The following is a 19435-nucleotide window of genomic DNA, read 5'->3' on the forward strand; positions in this document are numbered from 1 at the left end:
TGGGCTGGAGAGATGGCTCAGTAGTTAAGGGCACTGACTGCTCTTCCAGAGTCCTGAGTTCAATTCCCAGCAACCACATGGTGGCTCACAACCATCTATAATGGGTCTGATGCCCTCTTCTGATGTGTCTGAAGACAGCTGCAGTGTACTTATATATAATAAATAAGCCTTTCAAAAAATCTTCCCTAGATATTCTATGTATGAGGATCCTAGATCATAAGAGATTTGAGAGTTGAAACCAAGAATAAATTCTAAAACACAAACCCTGGTAGAATTAAGCTAACATTTTTGAAAATAGTGGATACCCATGGGGTGAATATTACCAATTTTATGCTCTGTGGAGATTGTTGCCTTCAGAGGGACTTTTTTTTAAATCAAGGCAGTGAGCAAAACAGAAAGACAAGTTTAACTCTGTTCATATAATATGAGATTCTCTCTCTCTCTCTCTCTCTCTCTCTCTCTCTCTTTCTCTCTCTCTCTCTCTGTGTGTGTGTGTGTGTGTGTGTGTGTGTGTTTAGAGGAGCAAACATGGGTTTAAGGGTTCCTTTGCTCCTGAAGTGCAGATCCATTGAAAATATTCCTTTCCTATCTTCCTTACCAGAAAACCCTTTTATTCCTAACAAGCCTGGATATTGTAGTTGTCACCCACTGCTTCCCTTAAGGCAACAGTTCTCAACCTGTGTGCAGAACCTTTCTAGGTTGAATCCTTTGGGGTCCAATGACCTTTTCACAGGGATCATATATATTTACACGACAATTCATAACAATATCAAAATTACAGTTTTGAAGTAGCAATGAAGTATTTTGTGGTTGAGGGTCACCACAACATGAGGAACTGTGTTAAAGGGTCACAGCATTAAGAAGATTGAGAACCACTGCTGTAGTCTAGATCTTAGTCACACTGTCTCGTACAGGAGTACACAAAGAGAGCCTTAAAGACATGCAGACAAATGATTCTTCCTATTAGACAGAAGACACTCATTCAACAGCAGTAACACCAAGGAGAACTTTCCAAAGATCTGCAGTCAGTGAACAGAACCTTTTTTTTTTCCGACAATGTCTCCTCAGATGATATTGGGATGTGTAAATCTAACCAATTTATGATATCAGAAGGTAAGGATTTTCACATACACTGTGTGAAGGAATGTGAGAAACAAAAAGGCCTTGGAGATAGGAACCTGCATCTAGAATTCCAGCTGCCTGACCCAGACAACAAGCTAAGACACCTCAAAATAGCTCAGCTTCCATTTTCTCATCTGTGAAATGGGTTCGACATTTCATCTCTAGAACCCAATACATCTCTCAGAATGAGTAGCATAGTCATGAGTCATGGCAGTGCAAGCTTAGCATCTCAGTTTGCGTGTGGGTCCTCAGTGAAGTGCTATCCAGAGTACGACATCTCTCTAGGAATGAATAGCAAAGGTCAGGAAGGCATAGCTTCCATTTTTATTCTGTGTTAGATTTTTATATTTCTCAGTGATGTTTGGTCACTTACAACGTGGTTCTGAATTTAGATAGCCTAGGAGGGAGGGAGTTGAGGGCTGTTCTCTTGCTGAAGGCCTCCCAAGTATTCAGTTTGTCAAACAAGTAACACACAAATTCACAAACAACAAAAAACCCTGCAAAATATATTCAACCCGTATTGGGGATAAATTACATGTGACGTAGAGCAACAAACAAGGATGTGCTCTTAGCTGAAAACATTTCCCTTTCAGTGCTGGAGACTGGTATTATGTGGGTGAAATGGTGACTAAGGCAGGAGACCAGGAGAGCGTGGCAGAAGGCATTACTGTGCCAGAAGTAGCTCTGTTGGTCTCCCTTACACATAAAACTCTCTGAAGGAGGCACACACAGCAAGCTAGGCTAAAACACACCCACGGGCCCCCGCTCCTGATTGAGAGAGGGCTTATGGGAATCTAAGACTGTAGCGGATAGGCCCTGAAATTGCCACCTATGCAAACAGCTAACCTACGACCATCTAAAGTCTCCAGTAGCCCCTAGGCTTGGTGTGGGATGATAAGTTAAATGTCCAAGTTCTTACGGGCTTGATGAACTAATGCTGAGGAAGCTAGCGGAGCAGAATACCCTAAGCACAGGGCTGTAGGGTTCAGGGGAACACTCGTGTATGTAATAGTTTTATGTCAAGTTGACACAAACCTAAGTCATCTGAGAGAAGGGAACCTCAATTAAGAAATTAACTTCTCCACAAGACTGTAGGCTGTAGGCATGTCTGTAGGGTATTTTCTTAACTAGAGATTGATGGGAGAGGGCCCAGACCATTGTAGGTGATTCCATCCCTGGACTGGTGGTCCTGGGTTCTATAAGAAATCAGGCTGAACAAGGTATGAGGAACAAGCCAGTAAGCAGCTTCCCTTCAGGTCCTCTGCGTCAGCTCCTGCCTCCATGCTCCTGTCCTGTTTGAGTTCCTGTCCCGACTTCCTTCAGTGATGGACTGTGATTTAGAAGTGTGAGTCAAATAAACTCTTTCCTCTCCAATTTGCTTTAGTCACGGTGTTCCATCACAACAATGACAGCTCTAACTAGAATGATGTACCACAGGGCTCTGGTGAAAGTTGGAGGCGTAGGTGACCTGCCTAGATGCTCCCTGGTACAGGAGTATGGCATCCATAGGTACCTCACTGGGTCTGTGAGAGGGGACCAGGCTTAATTAGCAGCTTCCGCTGTGTCTACCTTCTCTCCCCAAGTATTAATTGCATGAGCAGAGTTGAAATTGAGCATGCAGAAGGTGAGAAAATAGAAGGTCTGACAATGGCCTCACTGTCCCAAGGTGAAAGCTGAGTCCTGAGAGGTTCCTCTGAATGATCCTCACCTGTGATGAGGACGAGGGTAGTTCATTCCATTTTAACAGGTTTGACTCTCGAAAGTAGTTCTCTCCTCTTTTCAATTGAGCCACATCGAGACACAGGGAGGGGCAGGGGCGAGGCAGATTGATAAGGCCTTTCTGTATTCCTGGAAAAGCTCCTGATTTAATGGAGAAAACAGAACAAGTCAGTCATCACTCAGAGTATACCGGAAACTATGCTACCAGGAGGGGCCAAAGGCTACGAACCCACAGAGAAGAGGCACTCTGAATGGAGAGGTCAGATAGACCCATAGCAGAGCCACTTCTGAGACCCACCTCAGAGAGGAGAGAGGGGAAAGGCACATAACAAGAGGGAGACTTGCAAATGACAGTGTGAAAACCCTGCATCTGAGGGGTTTGGATGAGCATCCTATGGTGAGTGGGTCTTAGGTATGAAGTGCGTGTGTGTGTGTGTGTGTGTGTGTGTGTGTGTGAGAGAGAGGGGGGGAGAGAGAGAGAGAGAGAGAGAGAGAGAAACAGACAGAGACAAACAGAGACAGATAGAAGAGGTGAAGATGATGATTACTGTAGGACAGTTTTAGAAACCAAATGAGTTCTTTGCAAATTGTCAAGTGTACAGCAGATCCTGGATTCAAGAATTCTCACATCTTATTTCATTATACTTCATATCAGTTCATACTTGGTTTTTTTGTTTTTGGAGTTTTGTTTTGTTTTTGTTTTTTGGCTAAGTTTATTTTAATCCAAGAAAAAGCAATTGATAAATGCAAGAAATGCATTTTCATTTTCAAATGTGTTTTTCCACAGTTTGGAAGTGTGTTTTAAACTTTGGAGTGAGATAAATTAGAGAAAATAGAGGCCAAGTCTCTACATGTCTTTTATTTGGGAAACACTTTAAATCTTTGTCAACAGCTAAAAAATGTGAACGTCACTGTTTCCAACCAGGAAAGGAGTAAGACATAATTAAGAACACTTGAGCCATGAAGAATGAACTCTGCATAGTAGTGCAGTTACGATCCCAGTACTGGGGAGGCTGAGGCTGGGGGATGGTGAATTCAAGGTCACTCTGGACTACACAGTAAACACTGGAATAATAAGTTAAATTAGGAATGATTGATCAAGTTAAAAGAAAGTTTTTTTTTTCCCAGAGAAAATTCATTTAGATTTTTGCTTTCTGTTATTGTTAACTTAAATATCCTTTTATGTGATACCACATTTACACATTTCTAAGTTTATATTTTCTTTTTCTTTTTTTTTTTTTTTTTTTTTTTTTGCTGTTGTTGTTTCATTTGTTTGACACAGGGTTTCTCTGTGTAGCCCTGGCTGTACTGGAACTCATTCTGTAGCCCAAGATGGCCTCCAACTCAGAGCTCCACTTGCCTCTGCCTCCTGAGTGCTGGAGTCAGAGTTGTGTGCCACGTCCATCTGGCTTTAGTTTTTCTTCTTTCTTATTTTTCTCTTTGCTAATTTAATAGCATGGCAGTGTAGCCTTCACACAACCTCCACAGAAGTGCTATACCTGTTGTGTAAACACGAGTCTAACTTTACTTTTGTCTTCTCTGGCAGATGACGTTTGACCCGGAAATCTTCTTCAATGTCTTGCTGCCTCCCATCATATTTCATGCGGGATACAGTCTGAAGAAGGTAAAGCTAAGGGGCGTCCCTCTCTCATCATTAAGTAGAACACTTGCCAACACTAACAAAAAGTAGTGATGTTTTATAAGATTTCTTCTACACTAAGAATAGCATAAGTTGTATAGATTACACAGTAAATGTTCAACCCTGACATTCTTGCAATTCATTTAAATGTATTAGACCTGTACCCAGGACTTAGTGGTACACAGCTAATGAACTCTGCACCTTGTCTAGAGCGAGATGCACTGTAAATGTGACATGTACACTAGATATTAAAGTCTAAGCACTTTACAAAACAGTATGTAAATCATCTCAAAAATGTCTTATACTGATTTCCTGACGAAACTATAGCATTGAGGATATGCTTTGTCAAACAAAACATTAACAAACTCCACTTCACCTTTTAAAGTCGCTGTAATGTGACCCTCTGGGAGGTCTGTAGATATCAAATGTGACCCGTGTTACCTGGCCATTGAACAGTGTTGTCCTGGATGACTGTATGACGAGAGCTCGCACACGAGTTCACGCTGGGCTCGAGTCAGGCAGACAGTGAGCCTTCACACGGAGAGCCACAGACTCAGTTGCTGAGCTAACGCCAGACAGCGTTCAGGCACAGGCTGACTGTCCACGTCACAGGTCAATACGTCACTCAGGTGGGCGGTGCTGGGCCACAGGGTAAGGCAGAGGGAGCACGTTGCTCCCCTGCTGCCCGGGTACCACCTTGGAGACTGCCGATGCTCACCTCTCCCTCCCTTTGGCTCACCCAATCCGGCAGCCAGGCAGCTTCGTTACAGACCTAGAGGGTTTTGTTGTGGTTGTTTGGAGGGTTTTGTTGTTTTTGTCGTTTTGTTTGTTTGTTTGCTCTTTTCATTTTGATTTGTTTTGTGGACTCCAGGCTCCCTCTTGCTGCCAATGGCGGCTGCTCAGCTCTCCCTAGAAGGGAGTATTCCTAACTAAGAAGCACATGAAAAGATTTATATCCCTGCAGGTCATCCTTCCCCATATCCTACCTAAGTAGTAGGCATCACTTCATGTTTCCTGAATAAAGTATTTATTTAACTCAGGATTTTAGTCTTTGATTGCGTCACTTTCAGCAGATGCATGGAGAAGAAAAACCAGAAGAAAGCCAGTTGCCATTTAAATTTCTTAGAATAACATTTGAAAAGTTAAAGGTGTCGTGTTTACAAGACCCTTCTTGACACGTGTGTCTTGATTAGTTTTCCCAGAACCCCAGCTACTCATTGGCCAGCCTGCTCCCTCTTCTGGGGTCTAGCTGCGTCTGTGGGCTATCTTCCCCTTTTCTATCATCTTCTAGTTTTTTTTTCCATTGCTTTTCTTTTCTCCTCTTTCTTTGTTGAGAAATCACTTGCTAAACTTCATGCCCAGGTGCACCAAATCCCAGGGATGAATGAGGTTCAAAGATTGTCTGATAAATAATGAGAGAGGGGAAGGCTGTGAGCTTATTCAGGTATACTGTATAAACTATTTTCTCTTTCTCCCCAGAGACACTTTTTTCAAAACTTGGGATCCATTTTAACGTATGCCTTCTTGGGAACAGCCATCTCCTGTGTGGTCATAGGGTAAGTGACATTCAGAACCTCAGCTGTAGGTGGCTGGAGCACAGCCATCTTTGATGGGATCTCAGATGTCCCCATGTTTACTCTTTAGACCAAGTATGTGTGTGTGCATGTGTGTGAGTTTTCCTAGTGCATCAGATTTTGGTTGTTTTTCTTAACTTGTATTTTAGCTGTTTTGTTGTATTACCAACATCCAGCATGTTGGGAAAGCCTTCTACCACTGAGCGCCACCCCCAGACCAGGTACATCACATTTTAGAAATTTTTTTCCAGCCTTGGTCCAACATTTCTGTCTTCTGACAAACAAAGTGCAGAGGCCTGCACCAACCTTTAGGGGAACAGTGGGTGGGACACAGTGTCAGACAGAGGTCAAGACTGGTGATCCCTGGCCTCATAATCTAACTATTTGTGCTTTGTTAAGTACTGGTCTCTTCCTCTGTAACTCTCTCTTACTATTTTGTGCTAATAAGTGCTGGCTTCCTTTCTCTCTAGCTCAAGGACCTCTCTCTGGCCAGGGTAGAGGCTTAGAGCTCATTGACTCATGGACCAGAGAGAAAAGAAAGGTGAACTGCTTCACACAACTGAGGCCAGTAACTCAACTCATTCATAAAGCAGAGAAAAGTTTCTTTACACAGGCAACACTTACAGGCTCACATATATGTCTGCACATACACTCATTCTAGTCTGACCCGACCAACTGTCTCATCAGTTCCACAGGTGTTCATGCATATATACATATATATATGTACATATATACGTATATACATATATGCATACATACATACATATATACATATATACACATAAACACATTGTCTTAGTTAGGATTTTACTGCTGTGAGCAGACACCATGACCAACTCTTATAAATACAATATTTAATTGGGATTGCTTACAGTTCAGAAGTTCAGTCCATTATCATCAAGGCAAGAGCATGCCAGCATCCAGGCAGGCATGGTGCAGGCATTTCTGAGAGTTCTACATCTTCATCTGAAGGCTGCTAGTGGAAGACTGACTTCCAGGCAGCTAGAATGAGAATCTTATAACCCACAGCCACAGTGAGATACCTACCCCAACAGGGCCACACCTTCTAATCCTGCCACTCCCTGAGTGGAGCATATGCAAACCATCACACAAACACACACACACACACACATCCATTTAAATTGATGGATCGGGCAGATCCCCACAGGCCACACACATGTATTTTGTGGGTAGATGGTCAGAGCCCCACTTTATTCCTTCTTTCTGACCTTATACTTTCTTAGGCAAAAGTTCTTTATAAAATTACCTCACAGATAAAATGTTACACAAAAGGGGAGTTACAGAAGGATGTCTATAGTAGGTTCAAAGTAGCGTTTCATTCACATGGCCTTGCTTTATCATAGTGCACACCTGTGGCCTCATCCTTGGATCTGACCTTGAATGAGTGTTTTTCCTTAAGCCCATTTCTCTTCTTAGTGTAATTGTGAAAGCTCATTGTATTCCTTATTATGCAGCCATATTGTTCTGTGAGGAGTTGGCACACTCCATTCTTGATTCTAACTTTATTATATCTTTCTGGCAAAGCAACTAAAACCGACTCTTATTTTGTCTTCCTAAAATTACTTGAATAAAAAATAGGAATTTTATAAAATCATTGCTAGAAATTATGGAATCATTGATTTGTCTATACAACATTACTACATGATGGTACATCTTTGTTGATCTGAAGAAAATATGCTCAATAGGGTGGGCTAGTGCCCAGGAATCATTAGATCATATCATAATGACATATTGGCTGTAAGAAGCAATCCTGAGATGAAGTTTCTCGAGACCTTGCTCACCCATTATAGACCATTCATAAAACAGTGGGCCACCTCCAGGGAAGTCACCCACTAGCCTTGGCCTCTCCTACATGGCTGCTGACAACAAGGCTTCAGCAAAGCCTACTGCCACTGGGTGGCTAGATTTCCTCTGTGAGTTTGAGCTTCTGATTTAGGGTGTGTGGACCACTTAGCCTGAGTTATGAGAAGCAGATCACGTTCTCATTTAGCTTGCATAGTATATATGGTCTCAATGAATTTTTCCCAGCATCTTTGCAGAGCCTTACCTATATTTGACAAAAATATAACAGTAGCAATATTCCAAGGGTATTCTTCTAAAGGAAAATTTATAAGTGGGGAGTTCGAAACAGATAGCTTCAAATATTAGCAGGATTGTATATGGCTTGGGTGGCTTTGTGGTTGGTGAACTGTAGAATGTGAGGCTTTTTCCCTCCTCAATATATTTATTGGCTGTACTGCTGGCCCACAGATTAACTGCAGAGACTCTGGCATACAGTTCACCATAAAGCAAAATGAGGTCCAATGTGGCAAAAATTGTCCAATCTACTACAGCATGGAAGCCACACAGCAGAAAGATGTGCAGCTGCTGTGACTGTCCTGATGCATCTGTCTTAAACTGTGTGACACAGCCGGCTCGACTTGTGGTATTTTTTTAACTGCCTAAGCTATCGTCACTCCAACCAAGAAAGCGACACTGAGCGTACACACCAGTCATGCCTCCAGCCCTCCTCATATGTGGTGTTCAGTGTGCACCAGGCCAAGCTGAGGTGGTGTCTGGGCTCTCTGCAAACCTGAAAGCAGGGGGATTTCTGTATTGAACACTTGTTTAGTCGAGGTTAAAATAGCCGAGCTATAATCTGTGAAGATATACCACATGGTTAAACGGTGAAGCAGCTAAAGATTTTAGCACCTGCAAGTGAGGGCTTGAATGAGTGAAAACTCATCACAGACTCTCGAGTGGTCATTGAACTGTCTGTGACCTGACAAATACAGCATGCCTGGTCCTTCACAAAGCTCTTCTGGGAGGCCTTCGTGACCTGTGTGTGTGCATGCAGGAGCTCAATATGCAAATTTTGAACCTGGCAAGGGCTTTCAAGATTTATGTCAGTAAACCTGTTCATTCTGAAGAGGAGGCATCTTGAAAGGCTGACTAATTAGGCTAGTGTACTCATCAGTGAGAAACAGGACCACACAGAACACAAAAGCTTAGCTTCTGACCCAGTAGATCATGCTCTCTAACGTCCTACATCCCTGTGTGCCATGCCACACTCACAGAGGGTTCTGCCATACAGGGCTTCTTGACAAGCATTTGTTGGTTCATAGCAAACACCAATTTTAGCAATTTCTTACAATGAGGATCTGAATTTTACAATGGGTAAAATTTCCAGACACCTAGATAGTACTTAATTATAATATAATTAATATTCACTAATATCCTGTTTCCTTTGTATATCGAATTTTAATTATATTTATATATTTATATTATATACTTTTAGTTCTTAATACTTATTGTCCTTAGATCTGAAATATTTGATAAAAAGTATAGGGAACTATTCATGATGTATATGAAATAGCCTTTACCAGAATATTTCAATTTAAGAGACATGGCGATATGCACTTATTAAAATTCAGAATTTATTTTTGGTGGGGGAATGGTTTCTATGTGGTGCAGGGCATCTAAGGTTAGCCTGGAATCTGCTATATAGAAAAGCCTGGCCTCAAACTTGCTATAATCCTCCTGTCTCCGCTTCCCAAGAGCTGATTTGGGGTACATGATATCACTGCATGTACCTTCTTTTAACTGATGTTGTGTATATAGCCAGAAACTGAAATAGTGATTTGAGAAAACGAGTAGTTCTGAGAAAAATCTTCAGAACTAGGGTCTTTGTTTAAACTATTTACAATATGAGCCATAATATCTTCCATGATGAAATCCTTTAAATGAATACTTTTAGACTTTATACACAATACTGTGTTTATTTCATTGATACCTCTCTCCCCACCTCTTCTTGTGTGACCCCACCCGCTCAAACTCATGACCTCTTCTTCTTTAATTATTGTTTCAAATATGTGCATATAAATGAATAGATATAGCCCACTGAGTCCACTAGTGTTGCTCGTGTGTGTGTGTGTGTGTGTGTGTGTGTGTGTGTGTGTGTGTGTTTAGGACTGACTACTGGTGATTGAATAACCTATCAGGGGCTCGTCCATAGAGAAGACTGAATCCCTCTCTTCCCTATCAATTGCTTGTAGTTTTTCACCTAGAGGTGGAGCATGTGAGACTGCCATTCCTGTTGGCACGTTAACTACTATTGTCGTTGTGCAGGGCTTATTTAAGTGACCATATTTTTGAGACTCCATGACTGTGGCTTCTCATCATAAGACACAGAAGGTGTCCTAGTCTTCTGGCTCTTATAATCTTTCTACTCCATGTTCGACAAACTTTCCTGAGCCTCAAGTGTAGAATTTGTGTTGTAGATTTATTTGTTGGGCCTGGGCATCTCATAATCGGTCTCTGCGTTTTGCGTATTTCTGTTATGGTCTCCATCTGTTATTTCTAAAAAAGGAGCTTCTTTGATGAGGAATGAGAGCTACAGTCACCTATGGGCGTGAGGATAGGCATCTATAAGTATTTAGAGTACAGTCAGAAGTCAGACTCATTTAGGAAAGTGGTTTAGGAAAGAGAAACAGTTTCTCTTTTAAGGACACGACATCACCAGCCATGCCTCGTCAGCTAGGTTTACAGTACCTGGCCATCATTCTCTCCAACTGAGTGTGCCTTAAGGCCAATGAGAAAATTGTTGGTTACTTCCAGGATCTAAATGTCACTACTGCAGCCGTGGACTCTCTTGCCCTCCTGGTGTTGGGTCAAAGCTTTACAGCTATTCGAGGCTATTGATTACTTTTCTCCCTTGGCGTCTTGCATGGTACCTTTTGGTACTATGAGAGCTATTTCTTTAGGAAGAAGGTTTCCACATCGGATTCAGCAGAATCATCCAAATTCTGTGTCTGAAGTATGTGGTGTCTTCAGCCATAGGAACTTAGCTTCAATTCTGGGAGGAAACAAGAAGACAGCATAATGACTGTACTATTTGTGGGGTGTTTCTTGGACTCTCTTGACCAAAAACTCAACAGGAAGTTTCTCATGTCACATATCCACACACACACACACCTATACATACATTGTCCTAAGTATTCATTGGTATCCCTAAGATGCCTTTTAAGATTACATTTTGTTTGTTTGGTGTGTGTGTGTGTGTGTGTGTGTGTGTGTGTGTGTGTGTGTGTGTGTGTGTGTGTAGACTCTCTTGTACCATGGTACTCATGTGGACTTCAGAGGATAATATATGATTATCCAATTCTTTCTACCACATAATACCACATGACCTTCAGGGATTGAACCGACGTTGATAGCTTGATGGCAAACATTTTTATTCACTGAGCTGAGTCATCCTGCTGGCCACGGGAGCAGGCTAGAAGGAAGACTGAATACTTGTGGACTCTTGATAATTCACCCAGCAAACCCTGTATTTACAAATATGAGGGAGGCTGTTTACATTATTCATGCCAACATTGCTCAGTACCGACTTCCCCATGGGAATCCTTAACATACACAGAATATTAAGATGCTCGGCAGCCTTGTCCAGGAGGCACAATCCTGAAGGGAGCTTCTTGGGGGCTCATTGCTGCTCTCTGAGTGGACATATCTGCTCCTCTGGGGACCGTTAAATGTAGTGATATGGTGAGTCCAAGCAGCATCCCCCCCAAAATACTGACTCTTAGTCCTAGAAAGGGGGCACATTGTTCATTTAGAGGCCGAATGTGGTTGGCAGCTCACGGGTGGACGCAGAGAGTCAGCCGTCCCTTTAAGCTCTAACCCCAGGAACAGAACAGAATTGAGATGAGCCCTCAACTTGAGAAGCAGAGACCCTGAGGTCAGGCTCAAAGACTTGAGGGAGGAATGAAGCTCTTTAAGTTAGTTGTGAATTTTTATAGGCGAGAGTCTGCACAGATTCCCCCATTTCATCAGGCCCTCTAGGGAGCTGCAATCTGTAAGAAAGAAAGAAAAAAAGAACCCTGAGTTTTCTAAAAGGCTGGGCAAAAACCATCGCTGTGACAGTGAGGGTTTCATGTATCTCGGTATTTAGTTAGGACTGAAGGCTTCTTTAAAATGCACTGAGAGTCATTATAAAGTCCGGAGTTTCGTGCACTATCATTTTAGACTGTGCTGTAAGGTAGCGACAATAAGGTAGTTACTACGCATTTTGTTCCAGGACTTGATGACCATCTGTCCTCTCCACTGAAAAGTGGAAGTGCTGGGCTGTATGTAAATCTAAAATGGCCACTCAGGATTTTACAAAATAACCCCAAAATCGTTTTTCCAATGTAACATTACCAGTTCTGTTTTTGTTTTCTCTTAATGTTTAGCGGTCCGGTAGGTACAAAATGAAAGTGCGTCTCCATTGGTGTCTTCTGGATTATTGAATTGGTTATACTTTTACAACCCCCCCCTTTCCATCTGAGTTGTTTGGTTCTCTTGTCACAAACTTTTAGAGCTCTTTCTATGTTGGAGGTGGGAACACTTTTAAGGAGTCACATTATCCCCCTTAGGCAGGAAAAAAAAGAATGAGTTTAAGAAAGCCAAAGAACAAACAGGAAGGAGAGCTTTGATCCTGGACGCTGTTTGGTAGGGCTTGCCTGGGAGCTGTGTGGGTGATGAAGTGGATAGGGTATGCTGATGTTTGGATGAAGAGAAATATAATGTCTGGCTTCTGCCTTATGCTCACTGTGGGCTTGACTGTCAAATGTGTCCCGGTCTCACGCTATCTCTCCTCATCCTTACCTTACGCTTCTTCTTAGGCTGACCTTGGTTGTTGAGCCTCTTGCTTTCCAGGAGTCAATAACTAAGTTGCCAAGTGAGAGCCAAAGGAGTTGGGAGACTAGACCTATGCATCCTGTTGTTGTCAACCAGGATACAAACTAGAAGTGACCTCAGCTAGCTTTTTGTGGATCTTCTGAGTACGTAGCTTTAACTCGACCATTCTGTATTCATTGTCTCATTTTAACCTCACAGTAATCAGCAGAGAGAGAGAGAGAGAGAGAGAGAGAGAGAGAGAGAGAGAGAGAGAGGGAGGGAGAGAGAGAGAGGGAGGGGAGAGAGAGAGAGAGAGAGAGAGAGAGAGGGGGGGAGAGAGAGAGAGAGAGAGAGAGAGAGAGAGAGAGAGAGAGAGAGAGAGAGAGAGATGTTTCTATTCTTAGCTCTCCTTTTTACAGACAGGTACCTAAGGCTCCAATTGTTTGGTGACTTTTATGAAATGTCACTGATTCCAGAGTAGGCCAAGCCCACACTGGCAACTGAAGTTACATCCTTGGGCCACCAACACATCACAAGCATCAGCAGTTGGTACGGTCTCAGGGGACACTGCAGACCTCTTGACCCATATCTGTATCTTAACCAGAGCCCTAGATAACTCCCACTGGCACTAAAATGTGCCACAGTCCCGAGTTAGCAGAGAGATTTAATAATTTATTTTTTTAGCATTTCCCAAAGGCAGACTACAGACACGGAAATAATTTCAACCAATGTTTAATCTACATTATTCAGGAATCAACTAATTTTATGATTTATAGTCATAAGGTTTATCTGACAAGTATCTAGACCAAATACTGTATGTGTATTATACCGAAGATGATTGGTAGAACACTGTTAGCTTGGCACAGAGGAGTATCGCTGGGAGAAACCTTCAGTGTTCCGGTCCAAGGATTTTAGCACTTCAGGTGTGAGGAGTGCTCAGCCTGATTTAGCAATTACATTCCGATGCCATTAAATTAAAATGGTCCCAATAAAAGGACTCGGAGTCAATCTTAACTACAGCTCTGAGAGGTTTTACTGGCCTGTTTCACTCTTGCCTGCTAATCGTCACTGCATGAGAGGCAGGTGGAAAGCTGGTTTTCGATGGCACCCCACGTGATCAACGGAATAACGACTACTGGCAGTGATGTCATTGCTCAGCATTGATGGGCAAGCATGCTCCTGGAGGTCACTGCTACACAACAGTTATTTCAGGTCTCAGTTTCCAAATGACCTCGGCCACTGATTTTGCACTCTTTGCAAGTTCTAGCACTTCATTGAACTATTAAACAATTTGCTTTTCTTGGTGTACTAAGAATACCATTTGGTTAATTTACAGTAGAAACTTAAGGAATCTCAAGAAGGAATATCCATATGGAATCTATAAAGCGGACCGTAATGTCGACTGTGAGCTTCAGTCAGCAATAATGTGCCAGCCTTAGGTTAGAAGCTGTAACAAGTGGACCAGACAGCACAAGATGTGAGACTAGACTGAGGGGACGTGATCATATTTAGAATACTCCCTGCTCTATTCTTCTATAAATCTGAGAAAAAGTCTGCTAGTTTAAAATAGAATTTCCACATTATAAATATTTTATATGATCTCTTTGATAATAAATAGAACTGCAACTGATATTTTCCACGGCACCCCTCTCCTGTCCTGGTTGAACATTGGCTCTCTCTCATAAACTCCCCAAAGTCATTAGTCTAGTTATAGCTGAAATATCTTGTCTAATGGTCTTTTCCTACTTCTTCTGTATCTTGGCACTCGGCCTTCTGAGACTAGCACTAGAAGTGGGACTTGAAGGCTTCTGGGAAAGTCTTGATCTGATTAGCCTCACGTCTGTAACGGTCTTCTCGGTGTCAGTTATGAGTACGATGCTCTCACTGTAGACCACACCTAGCTCTAGTTTCTCTCTATTAAGGAATGTGTATTAGCTCTCTTGGGGCTTCTGTTTCTTCTCTTTAAGTATCCAAACTGTGCTACTGACAAAGCCAAGAGTAGATGAGGGATTTGCCCGAGACTTAGTCTATTATATCCGGTGGCCTTTCATCAACTGTAATTCAGGCCATTATTTTTTTACATGTCATATCTTCATTACATTTTTTGTGCCATGTAATGTGACGACAGTCCCTTCCTTCCACATCGTGTGTTACTAATGGCTTCCGAGTCTCCCTGCCAGTTCTGCTTCCCAGCGTACTTGTTCCTATTGATTTTTTATAACTTAGCATTCTGTTACCAAACACTCTTCTTCCTAGGCAAAGCTCTGGCTTCTTCCACAGCGAGATAAATTGCTTACATGATTGTGAAGATGTTGCTGTTAATTTGCAGCAACACAGTAGCCATTGTAGGTTGCAGATTTAAGGCCTCCACAGAAACCAATGACCTGGTTATTTCACACTGCACTGCACAGAGCTAAATACAATTACAGCCTTATCCCAGTGGAGAGGAATTAGGAGTGCAGAAAGAGGAAAACATTCTCCTAGGAGAGAGGAATGTATGGAGAAACTCATTTGGAAGAATGTGAGTATTTACTGTGCATGGTTCAGGCTTTAGGGAGTAATTTCATTTCTGGCTTCTCTGTGTCTAAGGAAAGGCAATTCTGTAACAGGTTAGAAATATGGTAAAAGGTACTGTTTTCATAACCTTCTGCCCACAGTGGTTTTACATAGTTCATCATATTTTCATTTTATAATGATAAGGAGGCCATGAGGGGCAGCATTAGTCTACCATATGGATGCGAACAGCCAGGCTCCATTACGTCCCCAAATGTCACGAATATTTGTCCAAGGATAACTACTTGCTCAGATCTCTGGCTCTCTGCAGATGTTTTTCAAAATTGGTTAAGGGTCTACTTGATACCCTTGAAACCTGCTCTTCCAATCAGTCAACCATAACAACAACAACAACAACAACAACAACAACAACAACAAAACAACACAACCAATTGAGACACACGAGACATGGGATAAATAATGTAATCACATATGTAGTATGTGCACCCATGTATGACTTTCCTAATCACATATGTAGTATGTGCACCCATGTACGACTTTCCTCAGTTACAGAGCTTTCAATCTCAATGAGATTTTAATCCATTCTTTTCAGTTGCTTATCACACAAGCTAGGATTTGAAAGTTTCCTCAGGGATGTCTATCCATAAATGATAATAAGCCCAGTGAAGTTATTCAGGGTCTGGAGGTAAAACGTCATGTTACTAAAGTCTAACACCAGTAACGGCACCATGCTCTCAAGTATTTCAAAACTGAATTTAAGTCCCTAGAGGAAATTATATACACGGAACTTGCAGGTTGACTAGCATTAGCTCGCTCAATTGCAGCCCAAATGACACGTTTCAGGAGCTGTGTCTCTAAGTTCTTCTTAGACTCAACTGATCTGCTGCTGTCACTGACCTGCAGTTTAACTTGGCCACTTCCATTGAACTTTTAGGGAGCAAGAAATTGGTTTTCCTGTTGGAAAAAATACAAGTCACTCCAAATGTTTTTCTCCTATTCCTTCTAAATTTAACTAATTTTCCATCTATCATATTAGGAAAATACAACTACTTTTAAAGTATCTGCTTACATGGTCGCCAAATAATTTCCACCCATCCCCCTTTTTCCTCACTTCCAGGCTTCCAGTAGACTACATTACAAGGAACATGCTTAGCTAGCACGATATCATTCCAAAACACAGGCTCCGATTCCACTCTTTCCATGTTGAAAATTTCCTATATTCAGAAAGAATCAAAACACTATTTTTCATTTTAAATTTCCATAGAATTAAAGAGATTGTAGTCTAACGTTGAGTTGTTTATAATGATTTAAATATGTTGAAGAATTTTTTGAACAGTGTTAATTTTCTTCATACAATGTAATTATGCCCACTTGTCAAAGCCATGTTAGAATCATACCGGAAGGGGATGTGTTAGCTTAGTGTCATCTGCCTTAGTGGGTTAGCTGAGAGCTATCGCACTCAAGGGAGGGAGGGGCACTCACCATATAACCCAACACCAGCATCTAGAAATGTTCACAAGGATCTGGAAAGAATAATTGTTTATCTGTTGAATATGACAAAAAATGGCGTCATTTTATTTAATACAACAATGTTAACCATAGAACTAAACCTATAGTCATAGAAATGTGTGAATTTGAGACAGGATCACTTAGAGTTTAAGGGCGTCTTGGCTACCTAGTGAGTTTAAGATCAGCTTTGTGACTAACAAGACTCTGTCTCAAAAACACCCCTCCGCCAGCCAAACACCCTTTATTCAGCGCGCCATTTTAGTGCAATACTTTATATATATTATTAGCTGAGTTAATTAGTTAATCCTTCCTCTCAGACTTGAGAAGGGAATAGGGAGTTTGATGTGGAGTCTCCTCTTTGTGGGGTCATTCACGAAGGAAAAAAAGATACAGAAATACTTCTTAGATAATAGTTTAGAAAACATCTTTTGGTTTCAGGCTGAATAATAGTCATGAAATTGATAATTAATTTCTCAAGATAAATTTTAGCTTCACCAAACATCATCAAAAATTACCTAAAATATATTTTAAAGAAATGTTTTTTTTTCAAAATACTTTTTAAAAAAGTGTTTTATTTAGTGTAATAGTATTTTCCTTATGTGTGTGTCTGTGCACCACTTGCATACCTCATAGCCATAGAGACCCGAAGAGGGCACTGGATCCCCTAGCACTGGTGTTCTATTCAGCCACGAACCATAGTGCAGGCTCTGGGAATTGAACCCTGGTTCTCTTTGAGAACAGCAAATGTTTAGTCACAGGGCCACCTCTGCAGCCCAAGAATATGTTTTGACTAAAAAATAAAAAAGACTCTTAGATAAACTTTTTTATTCCAATTTTCTTTTACGGGACTGAGGAGGAGGGAGGTCTCTGCATACTTATGTGATTTCCTCCATATCTTGATTTTTTTTTCCAGGCGAGTATGTGCTTGAGGCAGTTGAATTTCAAGAAACTCTTATTTGTGTTGAAATGAAAAGGGTCTTTCCCAGAAAAAGCTAGAAGGGCATGACCTCAATTTTGTATATCCTTCACCCTGACTCTGATGAGTTCTTTGTCTCTCTGAAGATAATTTCCACACTAAGAATAGGACCCTGACGTGAGTTTGCAGAATTCTTATGGTGAGAAGCCTTAAACTGTACAACCTCTCTCAAATAAGAAACATGTGTTGGGATGCGTTCTCCTCCACTGAAACAATGTTCCTAGCTTAGCGGTACAAAGTCTGCATTCCTGACAGAAGGGAGGTAGAGGACTGCTTGGAGTATGTTATGGGATAAAAATATCTGATCTAGAAAAAATTCCTGTTTATAAATTCTGATTTTTTGACATCGAATATTATTCGAGTCTTCTGTTTTGATTTATAGTTTAATCCTTTTTTCCTCTAATAAGACAGCTTCTAAAAATCCACAAGCTTGTAAAGAAGTTAATTAGGAAAAGTAGCCTTTAGACTAAGTGAAAGGCTTCCTGATTTCTCAGAGAAGATCGCGAATTGTGCTCCTTGGACTTGAAGAGTTGACTGTAACGTCTTAGAATTTGCTTTCAGTGCCTCCCCCTTGTTTAGATTTAGTGATTTTTGCACAGTGGTCACTCCACTGTATAAGTCCATTAATTCAGAACCAAGAACAAATACTAGAGATAAATGCTTTACACAAAATTTAATCTGAGGGTATGGGTGATGATTTTACCCAAGGATGGAGAGTTACGTTAATAATTTCCCTTCTTCAGATGCAAATGACAGAGTACTAGAAACCTTGTCCCTAACTTAAGCCAACACACCTTTGTAGAGAGCAATAGAAAACTGGTCTGGTGTCCCCAGACTTCAGGTTTAGAGAATGGATATTTAAATTTTGAGGGTGATGTATTTTGTTTGGAATATGGATGAACGTTATATTTTCTCAGCCTTCCAAGGATTTGCATACAGACTAGATTCATAGCACGACGCGAGCTGGTAAATCTAGAATATACTGTTATGTCTCTAAACCTGCTGGAGTCAGAGCTGATTTTGAATGTGCTCAGAGACATCTTCCTGTGTTATTCCAAATTCCGACCTCAAAATCATTTCAAGCGTCTCATTGCTTTGCCTGCTGCGATGAAGAGGTGGCCCTTTCAAAGGCCTGTTTTAACAAGCAGGTGTGAAATGTCATTTTGGTAAAATTACTTGTGGATTTCAGAGTCAGTCAAACCCTAAACATGAAGGATGGAGTATGGGTTATATTAAAATGCATGTGGAGAAGGCAGGGACGACTGTCACTGTGAGGGAAGCCGAGCTTCCTCTCTGAAATATACAGAATGAGAATATCACACAAGGCGAATGGCCCGACCTCCAGGGCTGAGCAGCCATCAGCTTTCGCATCCTGCCCTCTGGTGGGAAATTTTATAAATAGCAATCTCAGGAGTTCCAAATGTATTTGATAAAACTTTCTGTATAATCAAGCTTCAGCTTTTGGCAAAACACATGGCAAGTATCAATTAATCCAACCACCGAATTTTATTCAGTGAGCTTGAAAGAAGTGAATTATTCATTATAGAGTTCTCCAGTGTTTCAGGGAAGATATTAATTATTGACTCCCTACTAAGTACTAACACTACCTAAGTATCATTTGATCAAATTCCGTCGACTCCGAGTTCAGGCTAAGAGAGTTCTCCTTCATTATCCCTGTGGCTTTAGCGTCTTCTCAGGGGAGCTAAAGTCTATCTGCACATAGCA

At 41.4% G+C, this 19435-nt stretch overlaps 1 protein-coding gene across 1 annotated transcript in view; it reads left to right on the forward strand.

Annotated features, from left to right (window-relative positions):
- Slc9a9 (solute carrier family 9 member A9) overlaps positions 1-19435 on the forward strand; it is a 535118-nt gene that overhangs the window by 39240 nt on the left and 476443 nt on the right. The window contains exons 3-4 of the mRNA XM_032909913.1: positions 4388-4465; positions 5960-6036. Of these exons, the coding sequence (XP_032765804.1) occupies positions 4388-4465; positions 5960-6036 (155 nt within the window). The remainder of the gene's footprint in view (positions 1-4387; positions 4466-5959; positions 6037-19435) is intronic.

This window comes from Rattus rattus, chromosome 8, assembly GCF_011064425.1.
Source record: "Rattus rattus isolate New Zealand chromosome 8, Rrattus_CSIRO_v1, whole genome shotgun sequence".
Lineage (NCBI taxonomy): Eukaryota > Metazoa > Chordata > Mammalia > Rodentia > Muridae > Rattus > Rattus rattus.